The sequence below is a fragment of the Lonchura striata genome, chromosome 1, assembly GCF_046129695.1.
Source record: "Lonchura striata isolate bLonStr1 chromosome 1, bLonStr1.mat, whole genome shotgun sequence".
Lineage (NCBI taxonomy): Eukaryota > Metazoa > Chordata > Aves > Passeriformes > Estrildidae > Lonchura > Lonchura striata.
The window spans coordinates 51,695,999-51,715,455 of record NC_134603.1 but is presented as its reverse complement, the minus strand read 5'-3'; the positions used below and the strand labels follow the sequence as shown (position 1 = coordinate 51,715,455).

Below are 19,457 nucleotides of genomic sequence, written 5' to 3'. Positions count from 1 at the left end.
GTAAGGAGGTGGCCTTCTGCATTTTGTGGTTTACAGTTGTTTCCCAGACCTCCTTTGTTTCCTTTTTTGGAGATGCTCTTTTAATTTTTTAAAATATTCTCAGACTGCTTCACCTCTCTTGAACTTGCTGCTTGTTCTGTCAGAGCAGCAGTTCTCAGTGATACATAGTGACTAATTTTATACATGGCTATTGCTCATGTTTTCCAGGCTCCTTTACAGCCATTAAAAACAACCAGCTAATAAATTTAAAACATAAGTAAAAACAAATTCCCCTATGTTCAGAAGTGTCCAGAATTTATCGCCAGTCTAATCTGAATTAAGACTGGATCACCAAACCAGGGCAAAAGAACAGTGTTCATGCTAATTGGAGAGTGCTGGCTAAAGAATAGATGCTATTTTATTTTTAAAATACTTTTTTGAAATAATTACTTGAATTAAACAATGTGCCCTCAATTTAGGGTGTCTGAAAGCTTCGCTCGTTCTTGGGTTGCTGGGCACTAATTGTGGAAGAAACTTAACCTATTATGGAAGCTAAAATATCCCAGCTGAAATATTATGGTATATATATCTTACTAATTTAATTTTAAAATGAGATAATTTTAATTTTAGAATGAGAGAATAGTAGCATGAAACTAATTTAAGCTAAAGAATTTAAAGCAAAAAGTAATATGTGCAAGAGCACTGATGTCAGGAATACTATTTTGCTTCCTGGGACTTGGAAGATTAAAATATTTTGATTAATATTATTTTATTAATTCCTTGATATTCAAGGTGATACCTTGTCATTTGTCTTCTCTTGCATTTCTTTTTTTTTCTACATTTCAAATTTCCAGTGTAATTTTCAGTTGTTACATGAGACACTATAAAGATTCTGTAAAGATATTTGTAAGTGGTGGAATTTGCTGGGAGTCCAGCTTGGATACTGATCCTCAGGTTTGACTGGAGCACTTTGGATCAATAACATTGATTTGTTTATGTTGCAGTGGAAGGTTCGGCGGACACTGGCATTTTCTATACATGAACTTGCTGTCATCCTTGGAGACCAGCTTACAGCTGGAGATTTAGTTCCTGTCTTCAATGGCTTTTTGAAGGACCTAGATGAAGTGAGGATAGGTGTGCTCAAACACTTGCATGACTTCCTGAAGGTATGTCTGTGTTCCTTCCCATGTAACTCTGTGGGAATCTCTGCAGATATCTATTGAATACTGTAATATATGTTGCAAAAGATCTGTGTTGCTGCTACTTTATTTTCTCTGAAGAGCTTTGTTCATGTTTATTCAGTATATGATTTTTTTTTTTTGGGCTTTAATCTGCCTACACCTTACTTGTCAAATTTCTGTAGAGGTTTCTCTGTAACTGCCTCATTTCTGGAGCTGAGAGACACAAATCCTAAAACTGTCTTGTCTGTTTACACCTCCTTTCTTAGAGTAAAGGGAGAGACTCATCACATTTTCCTTTCAGTAGTGTGCCCCATGTGATTTTAGTCTTAAGCATTACATGGTTTAGCCCAGGAAAGCAACACTGTTGCTAAAGATTAAAGTTTTTTTAAATAAAAAGAGTGTTTCATTAGTTGTATTTAAAGCTCTTGTTCTGTCTGCTGATTGTAGCCTGTAGCTCTTTATGTAAGTTTGTGTTTACTGTTTCAGCTTCTTCATGTTGACAAAAGACGAGAGTATCTTTATCAGCTTCAGGAATTCCTGGTGACTGATAACAGCAGGAACTGGCGTTTCCGTGCTGAGCTGGCCGAGTATGTGATTTTCAGAATGATTAGTTTTATTACTGTGGATATTTAAAAATGTGAAAATCATATAAGAGATGTTTTGCAGTGATATTCTTAATTTAATTTTTGATTAGTAGGTGGTCCTTCTCCTCCTCCACATGTCCTCCTTGCTTAAAAATTCCCAGTAGTTGTACTGTCAGTATTGTGAATAAGTGGCAGTTTGGTATTTGCAAGTGACCCACAGTCCAGATGATGGCAACTGAAAAACAGATTTTATTTCCCAGTAACTTCATTATGGCCACATTGCATATTTGATAAGTGTTGTCATATAAATGATGATTCTCAGTTAAGCTGCCTTTTTTCTTACTGTGATATACTCTCTTTGGTTCTTTCATCTTGTAGGCAGCTGATTTTGCTTCTAGACCTGTACAGTGCCAGGGACATCTATGACTACCTGCGGCCTATTGCTTTCAGCCTCTGTGCAGATAAAGTGTCCTCTGTCCGCTGGATTTCCTACAAGCTGGTAATGCAAGCTAAATAAATTTAGGATGTCAGACTTCTGAGTGTTGGTGGTCAGGAGGTAACATTTTTATTTACTTTTTTTTCCTTCTCCTTTCTTCAAGGTTAGTGAAATGGTAAAAAAGCTGTACATGGCTTCAACACCAACCTTCGTGGTAGACCTCATGAATGAACTTGTTGAGAAGTTCTGTAGATGCCACAAATGGTCTGGTCGGCAGACTTTTGTCTTTATTTGCCAGGTGAAACATCTTTTCATTTATATTCTGGGGTTTGGGGGAAGTTATTTTTGTTCGTTGCTTGTTTTTGTTTGAGGGGTGGCGGTGATCAGAATTAAGGGGACTGGAACTCTCCAGCTGTCCATTGACACTCTATTGGTGAATATTTGAGAACATGGTTTCCAAGGGAATAGTTTCATGTCTTTTTTGTTCTCTGTTTCTCTATAGATGAATTTGACTGCATCTTTAGCTCAGCATATTAGCTCCAGGTCATCAAATCTGATATTGAATATAGAGTGCAAAATAATCGCTGAGTTGGGAAGCTGTTTTGTTGCTCAGCATGAAGTGAGATTTGTATAATAAATCTTTAGAAGTCAATGAGTATGTGCTGCCTGTACCTCTTCAACCAACTTGTGCAGCTTGGTCAAAACCAATGCATTCTCAGCAGAACAAGCAGGAGTTGAAACTAGTTGGGATCCCAAATAAATGGTCAAATTTGGAGGCTGTAGCAGAGGTGCAGACTGGGAGCCACTGTGGCTGCTGCCCAGGTGGACAGTTCTTTGAAGTGTTTGGAGAAATGTGAGCTTAGAGCTTATTTTGAGAAATGTTTTGGTATAAGAGGTGTTTATTGATAATAACCATTTTTGTCTCAATATAGTATCTAGTTTAAACAAAGACTTAAATTAACTGTGGCAAGGATTGTAAAGGTCTTCTGCTTTTCTCTCCTGTTTTCAAGTGGTACATTGATTAAAAAAAATAAAAGGGAAAAAAGGGAGTTCCAGGTTTCTGATTGTGTTGAGATTTCATCCTCCCTGTGCTGAAATTTAATGAAATTGCCTCTGTGTTCCTGCCAGACTATCATTGAAGATGACTGCCTGCCCATGGACCAGTTTGCTGTGCATCTGTTGCCACACTTACTACACTTGGCGTCTGACAAGGTTCCAAATGTTCGAGTCCTGCTCGCAAAAACATTGAAGCAAACCCTTTTAGAGAAAGGTTAGTGGCAGAAGGAGTTGCAATGGGCTGACTGCATAGGGGTTTTTTGTCCCTCAGCTTTCCTAATTCAGCTGGGAAGGAAGAAGCAACATCAGATGAGGCCCACTGTTGCTTTTACCGTCTCTTTGGTGTGAGATGTTACCTTGGCTGACATGAACCTGTGACCCTGTTGTGGTATCCAACCTGCTGTTGTGTAATGCTGAGGAAATGAGTTCTTGCTCATGTGCCAGACTGTTCCTTTGGTGTAATTTTCCATGAATGAGCTACTTGGTAGAGGTGTCATCAGAAAGCACAAGTGAGCAACTAGCATCTATGAAGTTGTTGAACAGTGCCCTTTATTTAGTTACCAAAAAAAAAAAAAAAAGTTGATATTCTGTGTAATAAGAATAAGAAAAATACACACAAATATAAACCACCATTTGTTTTCTCACTGGGGGAGAAGAGATGGCTGGTTTTTTTTTGGGCTTTATATTTTATGGTAGCAGTGGGAAGAAAGCTCCTGGATTCTCTTCAGGGAACTAAGACATGCAACTCTCAAATTGCAGAGAAAATGTGCTTAGGAAAGCATCCCCGGTGCATTGCAGGTGCCAGCAGAATCACCAGTACTTAAGAGTCCAAAGCACCATAAAGGAAAGCAGCATTAGAAGTATTAGGCTATTCTGTAAGACAGCAGAGTGTCCACACTTGGAATACTTCATCCATTTCTGGTCACTTCCACTCTCAACACTATACACTGGCTTGAGGACTGCTGAGCACTGGGCTGCTGGGAGCTGCCTTGTGCATGCTGACTGAGGAAGCATATGGAGACAGTTGAGATGAATCAGCTGATGGGCAGATTTATCGTCTGTTAACTGTGCCAAGGATGTCACTGTTCTTCCTGCTCTCGTGTGGCATTGGTATTTGATAGTGCACCTCCATTCTGCATTGCCATTATGTAAATTTAGGGCACAGGTAGCCTCTGCCTCAGAGGTGTTCTGTGTATGATTAGGAAGGGTGGATAGGTTGGGAAAGGCAGATTTAAAAAATCAGTTCAGGAGTTTTTAAACCTCAGATCTCAACTAATCTTCCTGTGATCCATTTGTATTTATGCTGCTTTTATGCACGTTGTGTTCTGTGCTTCATCGAAAGTGTTGAATGTTGGAATTTCTTCCACTCTTATTTCGTGTTACCTTAGGTCTGTCGTTTGAAAATTACTTGGCAAGGCTGGCAGGGAGTTGAAGTGGCATGGCCATGTATTGATGGTATCTTTCCTCTGTCACAAATACAAGCATTCTCATCTGGAGTTGTTTGCAGGCTTTTCCTTCCTCTTTGGCCATGGAGTTTGTTACCCTTTTATACTGAAGAAATCCTGTACTTGAACAGCATCATAGAACAACTGCACTCTGAAACGTGGAATGATTTTTTTCATTAAGGTGAATTCTTGTGTGCCTGCTCAGATATTCCAGTTGGACTGTAAGAGTGCACTGTCCTCTGAAATTTTATGTCTCACTTGGTACACTGAGGTTGGCATTGAAGTATCTGCTGTCCTTTCCTCCCATAAGTTTTGTGCATTTTCTCTTACAGAGTATTTCCTGAATTCTGCCAACTCTCACCAAGAAGCTGTGGAACAAACAATTATGGCTCTTCAAATGGATGGTGACAGTGACGTCAAGTACTTTGCGAGCATCCACCCTGCCAGTACCAAAATTGCGGATGATGCCATGAGCACTGCTTCATCAACTTACTAAGTTCTGAATGTTGCTATAATTAAAAAAAAAAAAAAAAAAATTAAACCAACTATCCTCAAATGCTTCTATAATGGTTGATTTAGAGCAACCTCTTTGGAAGGAGGGATTTCTTGCCAGATTTAACAGGCGGATGTTTTCTAAACCTGATAACCAGGGATTTTAAGTCAAGGCAAAGTAAATGTACCTGTGTCAGCTTGACTTTAGAAAAACACTGCTCAGAGGATTATTTTTGCCACCGAAGCCTTAAATCTTCTGTCTTCCTGAACAAATGAAACTTGAATTGGCAGATCATTTTCATTTTAGAAAGGATGTGATGATTTCCAGAGGACCTGCATTGTTTCTCCTGAGGAGTTAACTTAGCAAGTATTTTCTGTAGCAGCTGATGGGTGGAATGGCCAGAGAGGCGAGTTTGTACAGGGACTGAGACCTCCAGTATTAAAGCTAAAGTTTTTATCAGTCAAGGACTCGATTTGTGTGCAGCTCAGCACACCCTTAAGTGAGAATAGTTTTGATGTTTGTAAATGGCAAAAGTAGAAATTTGGATTTCTCTTAAGGGCTCAGTGCTAACACTAAACTAGAATCTGATTTTAATCCTTAAATGCAGCATATTGCTGTATCCATTAGCAGAAAACTTTGCTGAGTACCCGTGTCCTAATTATTTTCATGCTGGTCATGACCTAAAGGAAATTTATTAGCACATATACTTTAAGTCAGGTATTTTTAATTTGATCATGATCAGCTCTGAAGGTGCAACTTTTTTCTTCATATACTGTACATATCTGTGAGCCTCCTTGGAGTGCTGCAGTCTAATCTTGTTGTTTAAAAGCTGTTGTGATACAAGTTGTTCTTTACTTGTCCAAATAAAATTTATTAATAAGATGGAAAGAAATCTTGTGACGTTTTTAAGACATTAAAAAAACAAGTTTGAAATTTAAGTGGACTTTTTATTTCAGTTTTCTGAACTTTGGTGGCTATTTCAGGGGCAAGGAGTTTGCTTAATGATCATGAAGAATTCTGCAGTTTGGGATGGAATATGCTACAGCACAGGTGTGCTTTGACCATATTGTTGAGGTTTTGCTGGGTTCTTTCAAGTGTCCCTTTATGGTTGGGAACCTGTTGCCTCCAGCCTGAAATGGCATCTTGGCTAGAAGTAACTCTGAACATCCACCTCAGTAAGATTTACAGAAAACTGTGAGTCCAAACTGCCCTTAACCTGCCTGCAGTCCATTGACTGCTTTCCTTTCCTCTCATTTAAAATTACTGATCCAGTATCTCCTTTGTCTTCCAGGGACAACTTCCTTAAATTGCCTTTCTTCCAGCCTTCGGAATCCAAAGTGTGTGAATCTTTTTTTTTTTTCCCCGGAGGAAGTAGAAATGGCTGTGGCAGCTTATCTTTGATGTATTTTAGCAGAACATTTTCAGTTATCAGTCAGGTACCTGATGCTCTGGCTGAGCCTTAGGCTGATATCTTTTTCACCTCCTGTTTTTTTTGAAAATAGATTATTCTGCAGTTTCTTCTCTTGTAAACAGAAAGTTGCTGTTTACTCCCCAGCGGCTGCTCTTGTACTCCTTAACACAGCCATGGAGGTGGTTAAGATGCAGAATCATCTCTGTCTGCCTTGAAGTGTTGATGGGTTTAGGGTTTTTTGGAGTAGGTTTTATTTTCTAAATTGCAGGGTTTTTTTCTTTTAGGCTTGAGGATTTTTGTGGGCTTTCTTTATTACTTTTTGTAGGTGTGTTTCATCTGCTTTTTTGGTGTGGATTTTTTATATATAAATATAAATAGGTTTTTTCTATGCGTGACCCTTTTTCTTTTCAAAATTGGCAAAACCTGGAGGACTAGGCAGAGTGGCAGTGCTGTGGATGGCAGCAGGATGTGGGAGCAGTGCAGCTCTCCCTGCTGCCCTAAGGAGAGCATCTGAAAGTGACTCATCTTCTCTCAGACCAATGGTTCCCATTGTAGCAATATGCATTGAAGTCCAATCAACTTCTGCATTTTGTTCAGAGAACATAAATCCCATCATCTGAGGGATTTTTTGCCCGAGTTTAATGGCAATTAAATTGTAGTTGAATCATGTGTGCAGTTCCTGAGGTGAACAGGACCTGTTCAGACCAGAGGATAGTCCAGGTCATCGTCTTAACTGTGAATGGAGCACAGTGTTTGCTGGAGGAGAATTGGGGTTTAAATCCCAGTGTTTGGAGTCTGAAATTAACATGGCCCAACCTAATTCCATCACTGTATTCATGTACTCTTCCACTAGTCCAGTAAAACGAAGGATTATATCTGATCTCTAGGTATTTTCTAGTTACTTAAAGGTAAAACACTTCTATGCTGAAAAATGAGACAGAACTTCTGGATGCTTTTATTTATGCAGTGGTGGTGCAGGCCTAGGAATCGGAGGGAGAGTTTGAAGCTTTTCCTAAGGAAGACTTGAGTGTTTCCAGTTTCAGAGTGCCTGAATCCCCTTTTCATGTAACAATTGAAGATCATGTTCAGTGAAGAGGAGAAATGGCTCTGTCCTTTCTCCTCCACCCAGCATGTCATGGATCTGTATCTTTTCTGCTCCATTTGATGATTCCCAGGAAGCAGAGGGGAAGGAAAGACTTTGTTTTATTCTCAGCATTTCCCATGAGCATTTTGATCTACAGCCTGAGGGTTGTGGACTCTATTGCTGAACTCTGATAAGGGATTTTCACATGCCATCAGTGTTAGCAGTGCCAGTAATTCAATCTTCATTATTCCCTAAGGATATGGAGTTTGGGGAACGTGCATCCTTGTTCTTAGTGCTGCTGAAGGGCACTGTTTCTTCTGTGGGACAGTGCCTGGGGACGCTGCCAGAGATCCTGCTGAATTGCCTCCTGGGTGCCATTCCTGAGGAAAGATTTGAGTTCTGTACCTCAGTTAATTTCTCTTTTGATCAGGATTTCCTGAGCAGAAAGGGAGGTGGCTCCCAAGTTGTCATCTGTTGGTTCATGGTTTTCAAAAGCTGTATCATCACTCAACCTTCACCTGCTTGGTCAAGTACCGGTCTGGTTCTTCACAGGCAATTTTCATTGTTTGCCATTTAATATTTTGGCTCACTCATCTTGCATCTTCTTCATGAGACTTCTTCACAGGAAACTTCTTTTATTTCCATGTCTTGGTTGCAGCGCATAACTAAGACATGAACAAGGCTTGGAAACTTTTTTTTCCCTGTTCTGAATGTCCCAGATGGCTGCTGCACAAGGTCCTGGCCCCGTGGGCTCATTAGGACAACACAACAGCAGGGTACTTGTTACAGCCTTGTTAGTGCTCAGCCCCTTGGCCCTGTACTGGCAGAGGCTGGGCTGCAGAGGTGGCTGATTGGAATTGGCAGTAGAGGGGCAGGAGGGCAAAGTCTGTCCCATGGCTCAGGCACTCTGAGTTCTCTCATGCTGGCAAAGGCTCCTGTTAGTCCCTTGTCTTTTGCTGGGGAAGCTGGTGTGCAGCTCATGTTTTCTGACCTGGTTCCAGCCCTCTTGTGAAGGACGAGGAGTCTGAGTCAGGCAGGTGGGAAAAAGCTGGTTCTGTATTCCACTTACTGTGTCCTCCCTGGTACTGATGGGAAAGGCTTGTCTCCCTGTCTGTGCCAGCACGGAGAGGATATTTCAAGTGATTTATCATTTCTTTATGTGCAGAGTTAGGACTTACTGAGAGACTGCCTTAAAATATGAAAGTATGACAGAAAACCTTATTTTGCATGACCTTCTCCCTCCACCCGAGTGCCTCCAGATTCTGCCTGCTAGTTTTAATTAAGATTCTATTGAGATCAGAAAAATAAAGAGCCCAAGTTAATGGGATTATTTGAGGGTTCAGTTGCTGTTGAGGTTGAACTACATCTAGCTGATTAAAATACCCTGTCACTTAGCAGAGATAAATAACCAAATGTTTAAACATCTTACAGCTCTCTGATCATTGTCTGCTTGAAATTCCGTGACCCACTTCTGTAGACATGTAGTAATGGCTCTGTGTGGGAAATGCCTTAAAGGGAGTACCTGCAGGTGCTTTGGGATCATGACTGACAGGTGAAAGTACAGAGCACACTTCTCTGCATGTTTTTTAGCAAGGCTGAGAGGAGGAGGGATGCACTGTTTGAACATCAAAAGGAATTTCATTTATTTTTCAGTCAGTCTGGGTTTGTGGTGTAAGAAAAACCCAAATAAACTCAGTTTGGGTAAGGTGCCAACAAAGGCACAAATGGGGCCCAGGCGCCATTTCTCTTGTGTGTGCTGGTCATTGATCTCATGGTTTCTTCTGGTCTTTTGGCTGAGGGTTTTGGTTTTTTTTTTTTTCGTTTTTTCCAGCCACCTCCTGGATCTTTGTGCCTGACACTGTTTCCTATAGGCAGTGCTGTCAGCAGGAATGTCCTGCCCCCATCTTCCAGCCCTGCACTGGGATGACACCAGGCAGCGACTGAGCAGTGGGAGTGTGCAGCAGCAGAAGCTCCTTGGGACTCCCAGGCACATCTGTGTGTCAGCAAGTGGTGCTCACTGGTGCAGAAATCTGGGATGCACTATTCCCTTCTCTCAAATCAAAATGCTGCGACTGCAGACTTCCATGGTCATCTGCTGAGTTGTGAACAAGGCTGTGCTCAATGTTTTCTTCCCCCTCTCCTGGACTAGAGTTCATAGAGAAGAGGGATTTGGGAAGGGGAAGGTGCATGCTGAGCAGCCCAGTTTGCAGGTCTGGTCTGACAGCTTGCGGTTAGGATAGGGAATTTTTCCAGGGTGTGGGATTGGGGCTGCCTGGTTTAAAATCATATGTTTGTGCAGTGTAATCCTTTGGCAGACCTTCTAGCTCACGCTGTTAAGGCAGCAGTGCAAGAAACTCCAGAGGAAACGTGGCAGCAAGTCCTTTGTGTCAGCAGTGACAGTGCCAAGGCGGAGGCAGAGTTCCAGGAGGAGCCTGTCCTGACAGGTTCTGTGGGTCTCCACCTCTGAGAGGGTGGGGCAGCAGTGGTCCGAAGGACAGGAAGGACAGACAGCCATGCTCTGGCCCGGGGCATGGTGCTGTGCCTTGTGCTGTTGGAGTGTGTTTTAAGAACACAGTGGAGAACCTGTGCTGTTGGATATAAGCCATGTTTGGTCTGGATGAGGCAGTTTTCCCTGTGCAGATGAAGCATTGGGAGTAAGAGCTGCTTGCTGAGAAATTAAAACCTTGACAGATGAAGCTTGGTTAGACCTTTTTGGCAGAGGTTCAGGTTGAGGCTTTAATTGTTATCTATTTTTTTAAATTGAAAGAAATTAGCTTTACATGGTCAGGTATCAGATTCTTGGCTTCAGTACATAGATTTTAAAAATTACTACTTAACTCATTAATCTGAGGGGACAGAGAAATAAAAATCTCCCCAGGGCTAGTGTAGGAACAGGGAACAGAGGTGGAAACCTTCTGTACAGGAATCCTTTATGTCCATGGTAAAGGACAGTGAATTTCTGGAGGCCCATCTAACATTTTATTTTTTCTTACCTTTCAGTAAATAAAATAAAACAACCCCAGTTCTTTTCAGCTATTCAGACAATACCAGTTCACTTCAGGCTGCTGTTTTTCAGGTAAAAAGAGGGAGGGAAAAATCCTGCTTGTGCCAGATGTCTGAGGCTGTTCCAAGTACAGCTGCAGTGCTTCAATGGGTATAAAAGCTGTCATGATTTCAGTAAGCTGTGGGCAAACCCCCCTTTGTGTCCTGGCTCACACTGGCACAGGAATCCCAATGATTTGTTCATGCGGTGCTTCCTGATCTCTTGGGCTTCTGACTGACTGATGTCAAGGCCTGTGTTGTAAAGGGCCATCAAAACAAACAAGGTGTGTCATTGTCACCTGTCCCATCATGCCACCTCTAGGGGAAGTGCTCAGATTTTCAAGAAGGAAGCCAACGGGCCAATCACTCTCACAAATGTTAAATCCAGGACAGTGGAATTAACGTTGTGAGCTTGTTCCTCCCTCTTTTCAGTAAATGTAAATCAGTCTGGTGTTTTGTCCAAAGAGTTTGACAGAGATTCTGCTGCTGCACTTGGCACACACAGGCTCTGTGTTGCAAAGAGGCTTATTTTAAGTCAGCTCGAATGATACTTTGGCTTAGAGAACCTGGTCCTTTAGGACAAGCGTGTGCTTCATGCAGGTGGCCAGGCTGCTCAGGTATTTTTCTGTGGCCCTTGGGACTGAGAAGTATATCATGTGATCTGAACAGCACACTCTGATTATTGTGCTGTAGATGCTTTTCACTTTATTTGAAATTAGCTTTGGCTTTTTTGGCTAATGGTTCACAACTGCCACAGGCAGGCTTTCAAATGGCTGCTGCTCTGTTGCTTTTTCATTGCAGGCATTGGGGTGAGGAGGCTGAATCTGTTCTTGGGCTAATCAGGTCCCTCTGCAGAGGAGGAGCAGGTGCCCAGCCGCAGCCTCATCCATGCACAGAACAATTCAAACATCTATCGGGTGGTTTGACACCAAGTTTCTGCTTACAGGAGCTGTGCTGCTGCAGGGGCAGCAGCTCCACCTCTGTTTCAGACCTTACTTTGAGTAATTTTTCATAGAAACGTCTCAGCTGCAGGCACCCACGCGAGAAGAGTAACTGTGATCTGCATTATGAAGTAGATGAAGGAGAAACTACTTTCAAATGGCTGTTGAATTTATTTGCTTGATAAATACAATCCTAACAAAATAAAAGTTAACCAATATTAAGAGATTTGTCTGAAGAACATTAGAAAAATCCATGACAATTCAATAGGAATTAGTGTGAATTAAACAAACAAACAAAAAGTTTAAATATTGCCAGCAAATATAAAATGTATGTAACAAAGGCAAGGGAGAATGCTTTAGTTTACATTTGTAATCTGATCACATTTTCTGTGTTTATAAACTTTTTTCCAAATTTTAAAAAAATACTATGCTGTTTTTTTCTATAACATATCAAAGCATTATTTGTACAAAAATCAAATCATGGCCAATGATTCACAACAGTGCAATAGATAAAGAATACAACCACATCCAACAGGTGCTGAAAATAAATATCCAGATTAAAAAATAAGATAGCCTATATGCACTCTGTGGAGTTTCTGTCTAAATATGGATTGAGGGCTGAGTCCAATAACTGTATCTGAAACATTAAAGGCCCTTAAATGCCAGTGTGAGTGGAGGATTTTGAAGGGTAGAAGCATTAAAAACAGCCAAACCAAAACCAAGTCCCAGGTAGCGCTGGTTGGTTTGTTAAACACCAACAAAAAGAGGCTATTGCTGAACCCCCGGTGCCTCCCGTTGGCGTAGCTCTTCGGGCTCGTTTGGAATCACAAGTGACTGGCATTTGTGCGGGGAAATGCTGTATTGCTTGGTCAGGCAGATATGTCCTAAAGACATAACCACTCCCATCCCTGCCCACAAGCAGTGGCTTTTTCCAAGAGATGGAAACATTTAAAATGGATGAAGACAAAGCGCTTGGCTACATGGCAGCAGTGTGAACAGGGCCTGTCTCAAACAGGCGTGATGAGGGTGGTTAATGATGAGTCAGTGAGTTACCTACACCGCTAAAGGACACGGACATTTCCATCATACGGGGACATAAATAACATCTCTCAGGTTTTTACACTTAGTACATCTCAGAACAGAAATGAAGCTTAAGGGCATGTTAGGTGAACACAATACCCCACAGTCTCCCACTGTTTCAGCCAACCCAGAATAAATTTAAAGCTCCCTTGTATATAATCTGCATCAGAAAGGTATCAAAGGCACAAGCAAGAAGTGACTAGGTTAATAAGCAGAAATAATGGTGAATGAGGATGAACAGATCCACAAGGCAAATTATTACTAAGTGCATGGGTGGGTTTTGTTTGTTTACTGGAAAGGAGATCTTCCAATTCTGCTCCAGTGAATGTAAATAATGATTTTGGTTTGAAATAAAACTGTTACTGAATTATTTTGAATCACCTGAAGGAAACCAGTTTTGAAATAATCTGATACTAACTGGAAAACTTCTGGCCTCTCCAAACTCACCTGAGTCTGATGAGTAGAAGCCACAAGTATTAGAGACAAAAGTCTCCAGGGCTTAAAAGAAAAGTTTCTTTACAGAATGTACACAGCCACCAATAATTTGTGCAGTTTGACTCAAATTACAGTAATTTGCACAGTTCGGTTGATTTGATGCATAGCCAAGGAGCCGGATCAAATCGGAGTTTCTTTCCTGTCTTTACTTGGCGATGGCTTGACTTGCTGCTCCTTGCTTGCTTTTGGCTGCTCTTTGGCTGCTTTTGTCTCCAGGACAGTGTCTCTCTGCTGCTGAGAAACGCCCCCGCGCTTTTCTGGCTCCTCTTCCTCCTGCCCCTGCTGCTCGGACTTGGCGCGCTGCAGCAGGCGGAGCTGCACCCGCAGCTCGATGATGGCCTCACGCTCCTCATGAATCGCTTGGTTCAAGTGATTGTTCTTGATCTTTTAAGGAAGGGAAACAAACGTCAGGGAATGACAATATGTTCCTCTGGCACAGCAGTGCTGTAGCTCAAGGGTGTTTAGCACTGCTGGCCCAGGCAGCAACAGGGATTTGCACACAGCAGTGATTTAAAAGCCGTGTGTGGGTCACAAGCCTGGGCAAAACTGACGCACACAACCACTTTGCACCTGTGCACTCACATCGCCACCACAGGAGAGAACTAGTGAATGCCAAGAACCAAATGCTACCTCCAGTTCCTCGTTCTGTCTCTGCAGATCTTCCAGGATGACCTGCAGTTCCTCCTCATCTTCACTCTCACTTTCACTCTCAGAAGAGTATTCCTCAGTTTCGCTGCGGCCGTGCTGCTGGCGACTGAAAGACCAAGGGCAAATTCCACTTTAAACATTTTCTCGAGTCTGCCAGAACTGTGGCAACATAAGAGACTTAACTTTCATCCCCTCAATCATCTGCCAATGGTTTATAGAGCAAAATTAGACTTCCCTTCCAAAGCTTAATTTAATAAAGCAGTGATTTCATAGGGGGACTTTTTTAGTTCACAGGGTCAAGTGTCCTTTAAATCATAATTCCGTTGTTAAAACAATAGAAAATATCCTGCAAGCTTCAAATTTGTCAAGACTTCAATAAAAACAAGTGGCTTTCAACTGTGATGTTCACTGGGTGAGCTTTTAAGTGTGGTTTACAGCATTCTTTCAGCAAAGCATTTATGTACTTTTAATCACAGCATGCTGTCCTGGCTGGGCTCTGCTGTGAGCTGTCCCCTTTACCTTTGTATTTCAGCTATTTCTGCTCGGAGCCGATCTATTTCTTCCTTCTCGGAGGCGATCTGTCTCCGCAGAAACTGCTCCATGGCCAGCAGCTCTTCCTGTTCTGTTAAAATCTCGTTCTCCTGCAATGACCAGTTAGTTCACTTAAAGCCTTGACTTTATTTCCTACAGGAACATACAATAAGTATGAGATGATGACGTTCTCTGAAATACTTTCAGTGGCAGTCTGCTTTGAACTTTGATCCATCAAGACCTCTCAGCAAAGAAGAAGTTCAAACCCGACAATGCCTGTTCTAAATCCTCAAGATAATCGCTATACTGGATAGTTGTGGAGATGACACACCAAATCCTGGCATGTTTGACTGCCTTTCCTTAAATCACAGGGGAAAGCTCTGGCCAACCAGTAAAATAACTAGAAAAACTGAATTACATGTCTTTGATCTTCTCCCCTCTGTACTTTCTTCCTTATATTCCTTTTCAAAGCTACTGGGGGAAGCAACAGAAGGCAAAAAAGCCGAAATAGTTGCTTTATTTCCTTTGATCAGCAAGAAAGCAGTTAACAGTACCGAACCTGGCTACATTGAGAAGTGGTGCTTTCTATGTACATGAACAACAAAGGCCACTTTTTTCTTTCACAGTGTTTCCTTTCTGCTGTTAACAAGAGTCTCCTCAGCTCTGGGCTCACTCTTGCTGTCAGCATTCCTTCCCTGCTTCATTGGCCGTTAAAACAAAGCCTTGTGGTTTTAATGGACATAGAGACCCCTCTGAGCCTGCAATGTCCCCTCTGCATCAGAAGGAACACAGGAGTGTTTAATAGATCTGAAATATAAAATACCATTACCAGACAAACAGGTAAGTGCCTGCCAGCTACCTGTGCAAGCAGAATATTTATAACTTCTTCATTCTCATTCATTTCTTCTTTGGAGACATCCTCCTTTGAAAGGCTAGCAATTTCTTGTGCAATCTTTGTTTCACACTCCTGCCAGAGAAAGGAAACAACATTTAAAAGGACGGCAGCCCTGGTCACTGTATTTACGCTAAAAATTTTTTTTGAACGTGTTATTTTCCAAATTTAGAACCACCATCATACTTCTCTTCCAAATTTTGAGCATGGTCTGTCCCATCTGTGGGACACAAAATAGTTTAAAAAACACTTCTCAGATTTGTTAACCTCAAGTCTTTCAGTAATTCCTCTTGGTATTCTAGGACTTGATTTTTAAGCATGTAATGAGCATGTGCCCTAGCAAACACTAAGGTTTTAATCACACACACATTTTTTTGTGAACAGCTGTGAAGATCTCCCTGTCCCTAGGGAGAGCCAGCTAAGCACAAAACACAATTGCTTGTCAGGCATGTAAAGTTAAAATGAGAAAACCTGCAGCAAAAAGACTGAAAGGTGTTTTGATCTAACTGTGTGCCTCTGCACTGTTATGGATTAGGATCCATGCTTTAGCTGTCTGGCTAATAAACAGGAAAGTTACCCACCTGTCTCTTAGCTTCTCTTAGTTTCCTCTTAAGAGCTGTTAAGATTCTCTGCACCTCCCAGAGTCTCTCTTCTTTGGATAAGTCTTTTATCCCTGCCTGCAAATCTCTGTGTAAACAGTTCAGAAGGAACTCCTAGAAAGATTGCCAAAGAAATTGCCTTTAAATATATTGTACCAGGGTAAATTGAAAAGGAAGATCTTTCTTGCTTTGTAGCAATGGGCTGGGAGATCTGGTTTTCAAACCTTGACATGTCCATAAACAAGTGTTAACGCACACCCAGCACAGATCCAGAGCCAGCTGAAGAGCTGTACTAAGGAAACCACCCTCCCTAATGGGCTCTTCTGACCTTCCTCTCACAACAAAAGTATTGACCTACAGAGCAATGCACTGCACAGATGACACAGCAATCAGCATCACAAGACCATAACAACTTTCCACACATGAAAAAGGAAAGGAAATCACCAAATTCTTCCCAGTGGTCTCACCGGCAGGATAATTGTGATTGACTTAAAAGTGCACGTTACAAATTTAGGAAAATTTTCTACTAAATGTATAAAAGCAAGGGCAAAGATAAACAGAAAAACACTCAAGTAATTGCCAACCTGTCGCCTGATTTCTTCTTTGATGCTCTCTTGTGTTTCTGGAAGCGCTGGCATTGTTGCCATATTTGACCAGCGAAGAGGTTTTGTCACCTGCTTGAGGGTCACATTTCCAAAGAACTCTTGAACATGTGTAAAAAATACATACAGGACACGGTTGCTGATCTGCAAAGGATGGACAGACAGGATATTGGTTAAAATTATTTATTCACATCATCTTTATCTGCAAAGTCCTCCAGAAACAGCAGCTTTTAAACCTTTTTGTGAGCCACAGTCATCTCAGTTTGTATTGAGATTAAAATCTGCATTGAAAATTATCTTTACTTTCAACAATGTGGTGCTGGCCTCAAGGGATCACTTCACTGTTTCTCTTATCTGTGCATTTGAGGGATTTTCATACTAAACTCAGCATCTTCACATCTCTTAACCTACCAGAATTATTTCCATTCCTGGTAGACATAGAAATGCATTTTATTAAGTCTTTGTACTCGTGTAAAGATAGTAAAAGAGAACATCAGCCCTACTGTGTTATATCTGATGGCTGGCTACACCTTCTCTCTCTTCCCCCAACCTTTAAGTATTCTCTACAGTTTCTCTCTCAGATGATTTAATATAGTAGGAAAAAGTAGTATGAAAGCATCTTTTACTATATTCCTTGTTTTAACCTGAGACAGAAGCAAGTATATTTATTTTGATACTTTATCTTCCATTAACATTTAAAAAATTATCCTGAAACAAATATTGGAGTTCTGTCACTACCTGCACTTCAATTGCTAAGATCTTAGGTACCAAGAAAACATGATTCAGCCTGTTTTACCCTAATTGTTACGTCTTTTTCTAGCTAGAGAGATACCTGGCATAGCAAAAAAGCCAGGAAAAACAGCTGGCCCTTCTGCTATTGGGTTTCCACTTGGACTCCTAATTATAAAGTAAGGCTTTCCTAACTTGTGGGATTTCCTCTAGAAGATCCACACCAAATAATGCCACATTTTCATCATGCACAGGACTAATTCTGAGCTGTGTTTATTTAAATATTTCCAAGATGTCCATTAAGGAATCAAGCAATCCAGAAACCACAAAATGGAACTGGAAAACCAAGTCAGTTGTTATTCCCCAGCCATTTGGCTGCAGAGAACAAAGTCATTTTACCTAAGTCATTACTGCACCAGGAAGATCTATGTGCAACACAGGGTTCATTAACTTGATATTAAAATTAAGCAACAATAGCTTAACTAAACTATCACTGAATCAAAACTCCACAGAAATTGTGTATCTGTATGAATTATTGAACAAAATCAACATTAAATGACTTCTCTTGACAGAAGTGAAAGACAGCAGTCTTTTTAATACTCTGATAATAACCCAAATATCAGACCTACAGTATGCAAGCCCACATGCAGAAAGTCTTTTGTTCCCCCCTTCCCAGCACTTCAGGTTCCTGAGGCATAAACAGGAGCTGTAATTTAGCTAAACTCTATCAGACAATACACAATTCCCACCTGCAAAAGAATTCCTACAAAGAAATCTTTCTTGGGCGGCAGTTGTGCTCTAAGCCTCCCTGTGTGGTGCACGTACCTGGACAGTAGGGCTGAGCACTATAGAAATATTCTGGATGTTCATTTTAGTTTCCAGTTCCTTTGCAATAACATGGTCCATATGCACAATCAGCCAAGAAATCAGGAGATGGTTACACTCTGGCAGCTCTTTGAGCAGCCTCTGGCACTCCTGAACTTTCTCAGCTTCTGTGCTCTTTCCACAAGCATCTTCAAAGCGGGGCATGAGCTCTTTGGTAAGCAGATTTTCAGGCAGTTCCCGTAGGTATTGTTTGAGCAAGCTGGCGACTGTATTGGGCTCATATTCTTCCAGGTTTGGAGATTCTTCACGATCATAGGCTGCCTTCAGCTCGTCAACTTTTGATTTTATTCCTTAAAATAGTTAGATCAAGAATTAAGAGAATTTTGACTGTAAATGTCTAATAGTTATATTTATACTTTTTTTTTTAGATATGCATTTATTTTACCTCTCCTTACAATTTAGGGTAATTAAGAAACACCTTCTAGAAGTTATCCACATGCAACAAAGTGAAAATCGTGACTCAAAATTACATGGTCACTGGTTCTAAAAGTACTGACTACTCCTATGAAGCAAAACCAAAGGACTGACAAAGCTCTGAATCAGAACTGGTGCCAGCATTCGCTTTCATCAAGAAACATAAAATAAGGTGAGGAAAGGCTGGGGAACTCAAGGTCAATTGTGTATTTGCATTATGTTTCTTTCTGGCTGTTCAATTATCCATCCCGACCCCAGGCAGCAAATATGCTTTTAGTTCAGATGCTGTGCAACAAGCCCTACCTATAACAGCTTTCTTTTGTCAAAACAAATCCCACACTTTTTAGTTTCCAGTTTTCCAGCTGGCCCTCCTCAGCAGAGGAATCTCACATAGAATCCTTGATTTGAGGCACCACATGATTAAAAGTTTGTTCACAATTATTCAACCCAGCCAAGATTTTCTACAAGGTGTTTGTATAAACTCAGTGACATTCCAATCTTCCAAAGCTTGGGGAAATTTCATTCTTGCAGCTCAAACACCCACTCAGGTTACATCAACTTGGTGCACAGCCCTGGCTTGGCTCATACTCAATGAGCACAACTGGGCACACTCAGCCCCTGGAAAATGCCAGGAAAACACGCTCAGTTTCATGGCCAAAATGAGCCATTGCAACAGCTGCAGGCCACTAAGGCATGGCAGTGCTCTCTCTGAGCTCCCAATTTAAAAAATCCTACACGCACAAGAGGGAGCTGTTGCACTGGAGAACAGGTACAAAAGACACGGCAGAAATTAAGGAAAACACACCTGTGAAAATTCTGAACACATCATGTGTAAAAAAAAAAAAAAAAAATGCAAACAAAACGTGTCACTAGGCAGGACTAAGCAACTGCTTAAGGTGCTGCAGTATTTCTGCATGCCTACCAAACACC

General features: G+C 41.3%; 2 protein-coding genes across 9 annotated transcripts in view; one reads left to right on the top strand and one right to left on the bottom strand.

Moving 5' to 3' along the window:
- Positions 1-6,056, top strand: part of PPP4R1 (protein phosphatase 4 regulatory subunit 1) — a 64,523-nt gene extending 58,467 nt beyond the window's left edge. For all 5 annotated transcript variants that reach the window (XM_021525160.2, XM_021525159.2, XM_021525162.2 and 2 more), the window contains 6 exons: positions 984-1,145; positions 1,647-1,747; positions 2,123-2,243; positions 2,344-2,478; positions 3,309-3,450; positions 5,014-6,056. In XM_021525160.2, the coding sequence (XP_021380835.1) occupies positions 984-1,145; positions 1,647-1,747; positions 2,123-2,243; positions 2,344-2,478; positions 3,309-3,450; positions 5,014-5,177 (825 nt within the window). In that variant the 3' untranslated portion in view covers positions 5,178-6,056. The remainder of the gene's footprint in view (positions 1-983; positions 1,146-1,646; positions 1,748-2,122; positions 2,244-2,343; positions 2,479-3,308; positions 3,451-5,013) is intronic.
- A 5,744-nt stretch (positions 6,057-11,800) lies between these two features.
- The window catches only part of RALBP1 (ralA binding protein 1), a 32,759-nt gene continuing 25,102 nt past the window's right edge, over positions 11,801-19,457 (bottom strand). For all 4 annotated transcript variants that reach the window (XM_021525166.3, XM_021525167.2, XM_077784332.1 and 1 more), the window contains 7 exons: positions 18,054-18,403; positions 16,482-16,643; positions 15,880-16,011; positions 15,266-15,373; positions 14,395-14,516; positions 13,858-13,981; positions 11,801-13,611 (listed from right to left, as the gene is read on the bottom strand). In XM_021525166.3, coding sequence (XP_021380841.1) covers positions 13,348-13,611; positions 13,858-13,981; positions 14,395-14,516; positions 15,266-15,373; positions 15,880-16,011; positions 16,482-16,643; positions 18,054-18,403 — 1,262 coding nt within the window. In that variant the 3' untranslated portion in view covers positions 11,801-13,347. The remainder of the gene's footprint in view (positions 13,612-13,857; positions 13,982-14,394; positions 14,517-15,265; positions 15,374-15,879; positions 16,012-16,481; positions 16,644-18,053; positions 18,404-19,457) is intronic.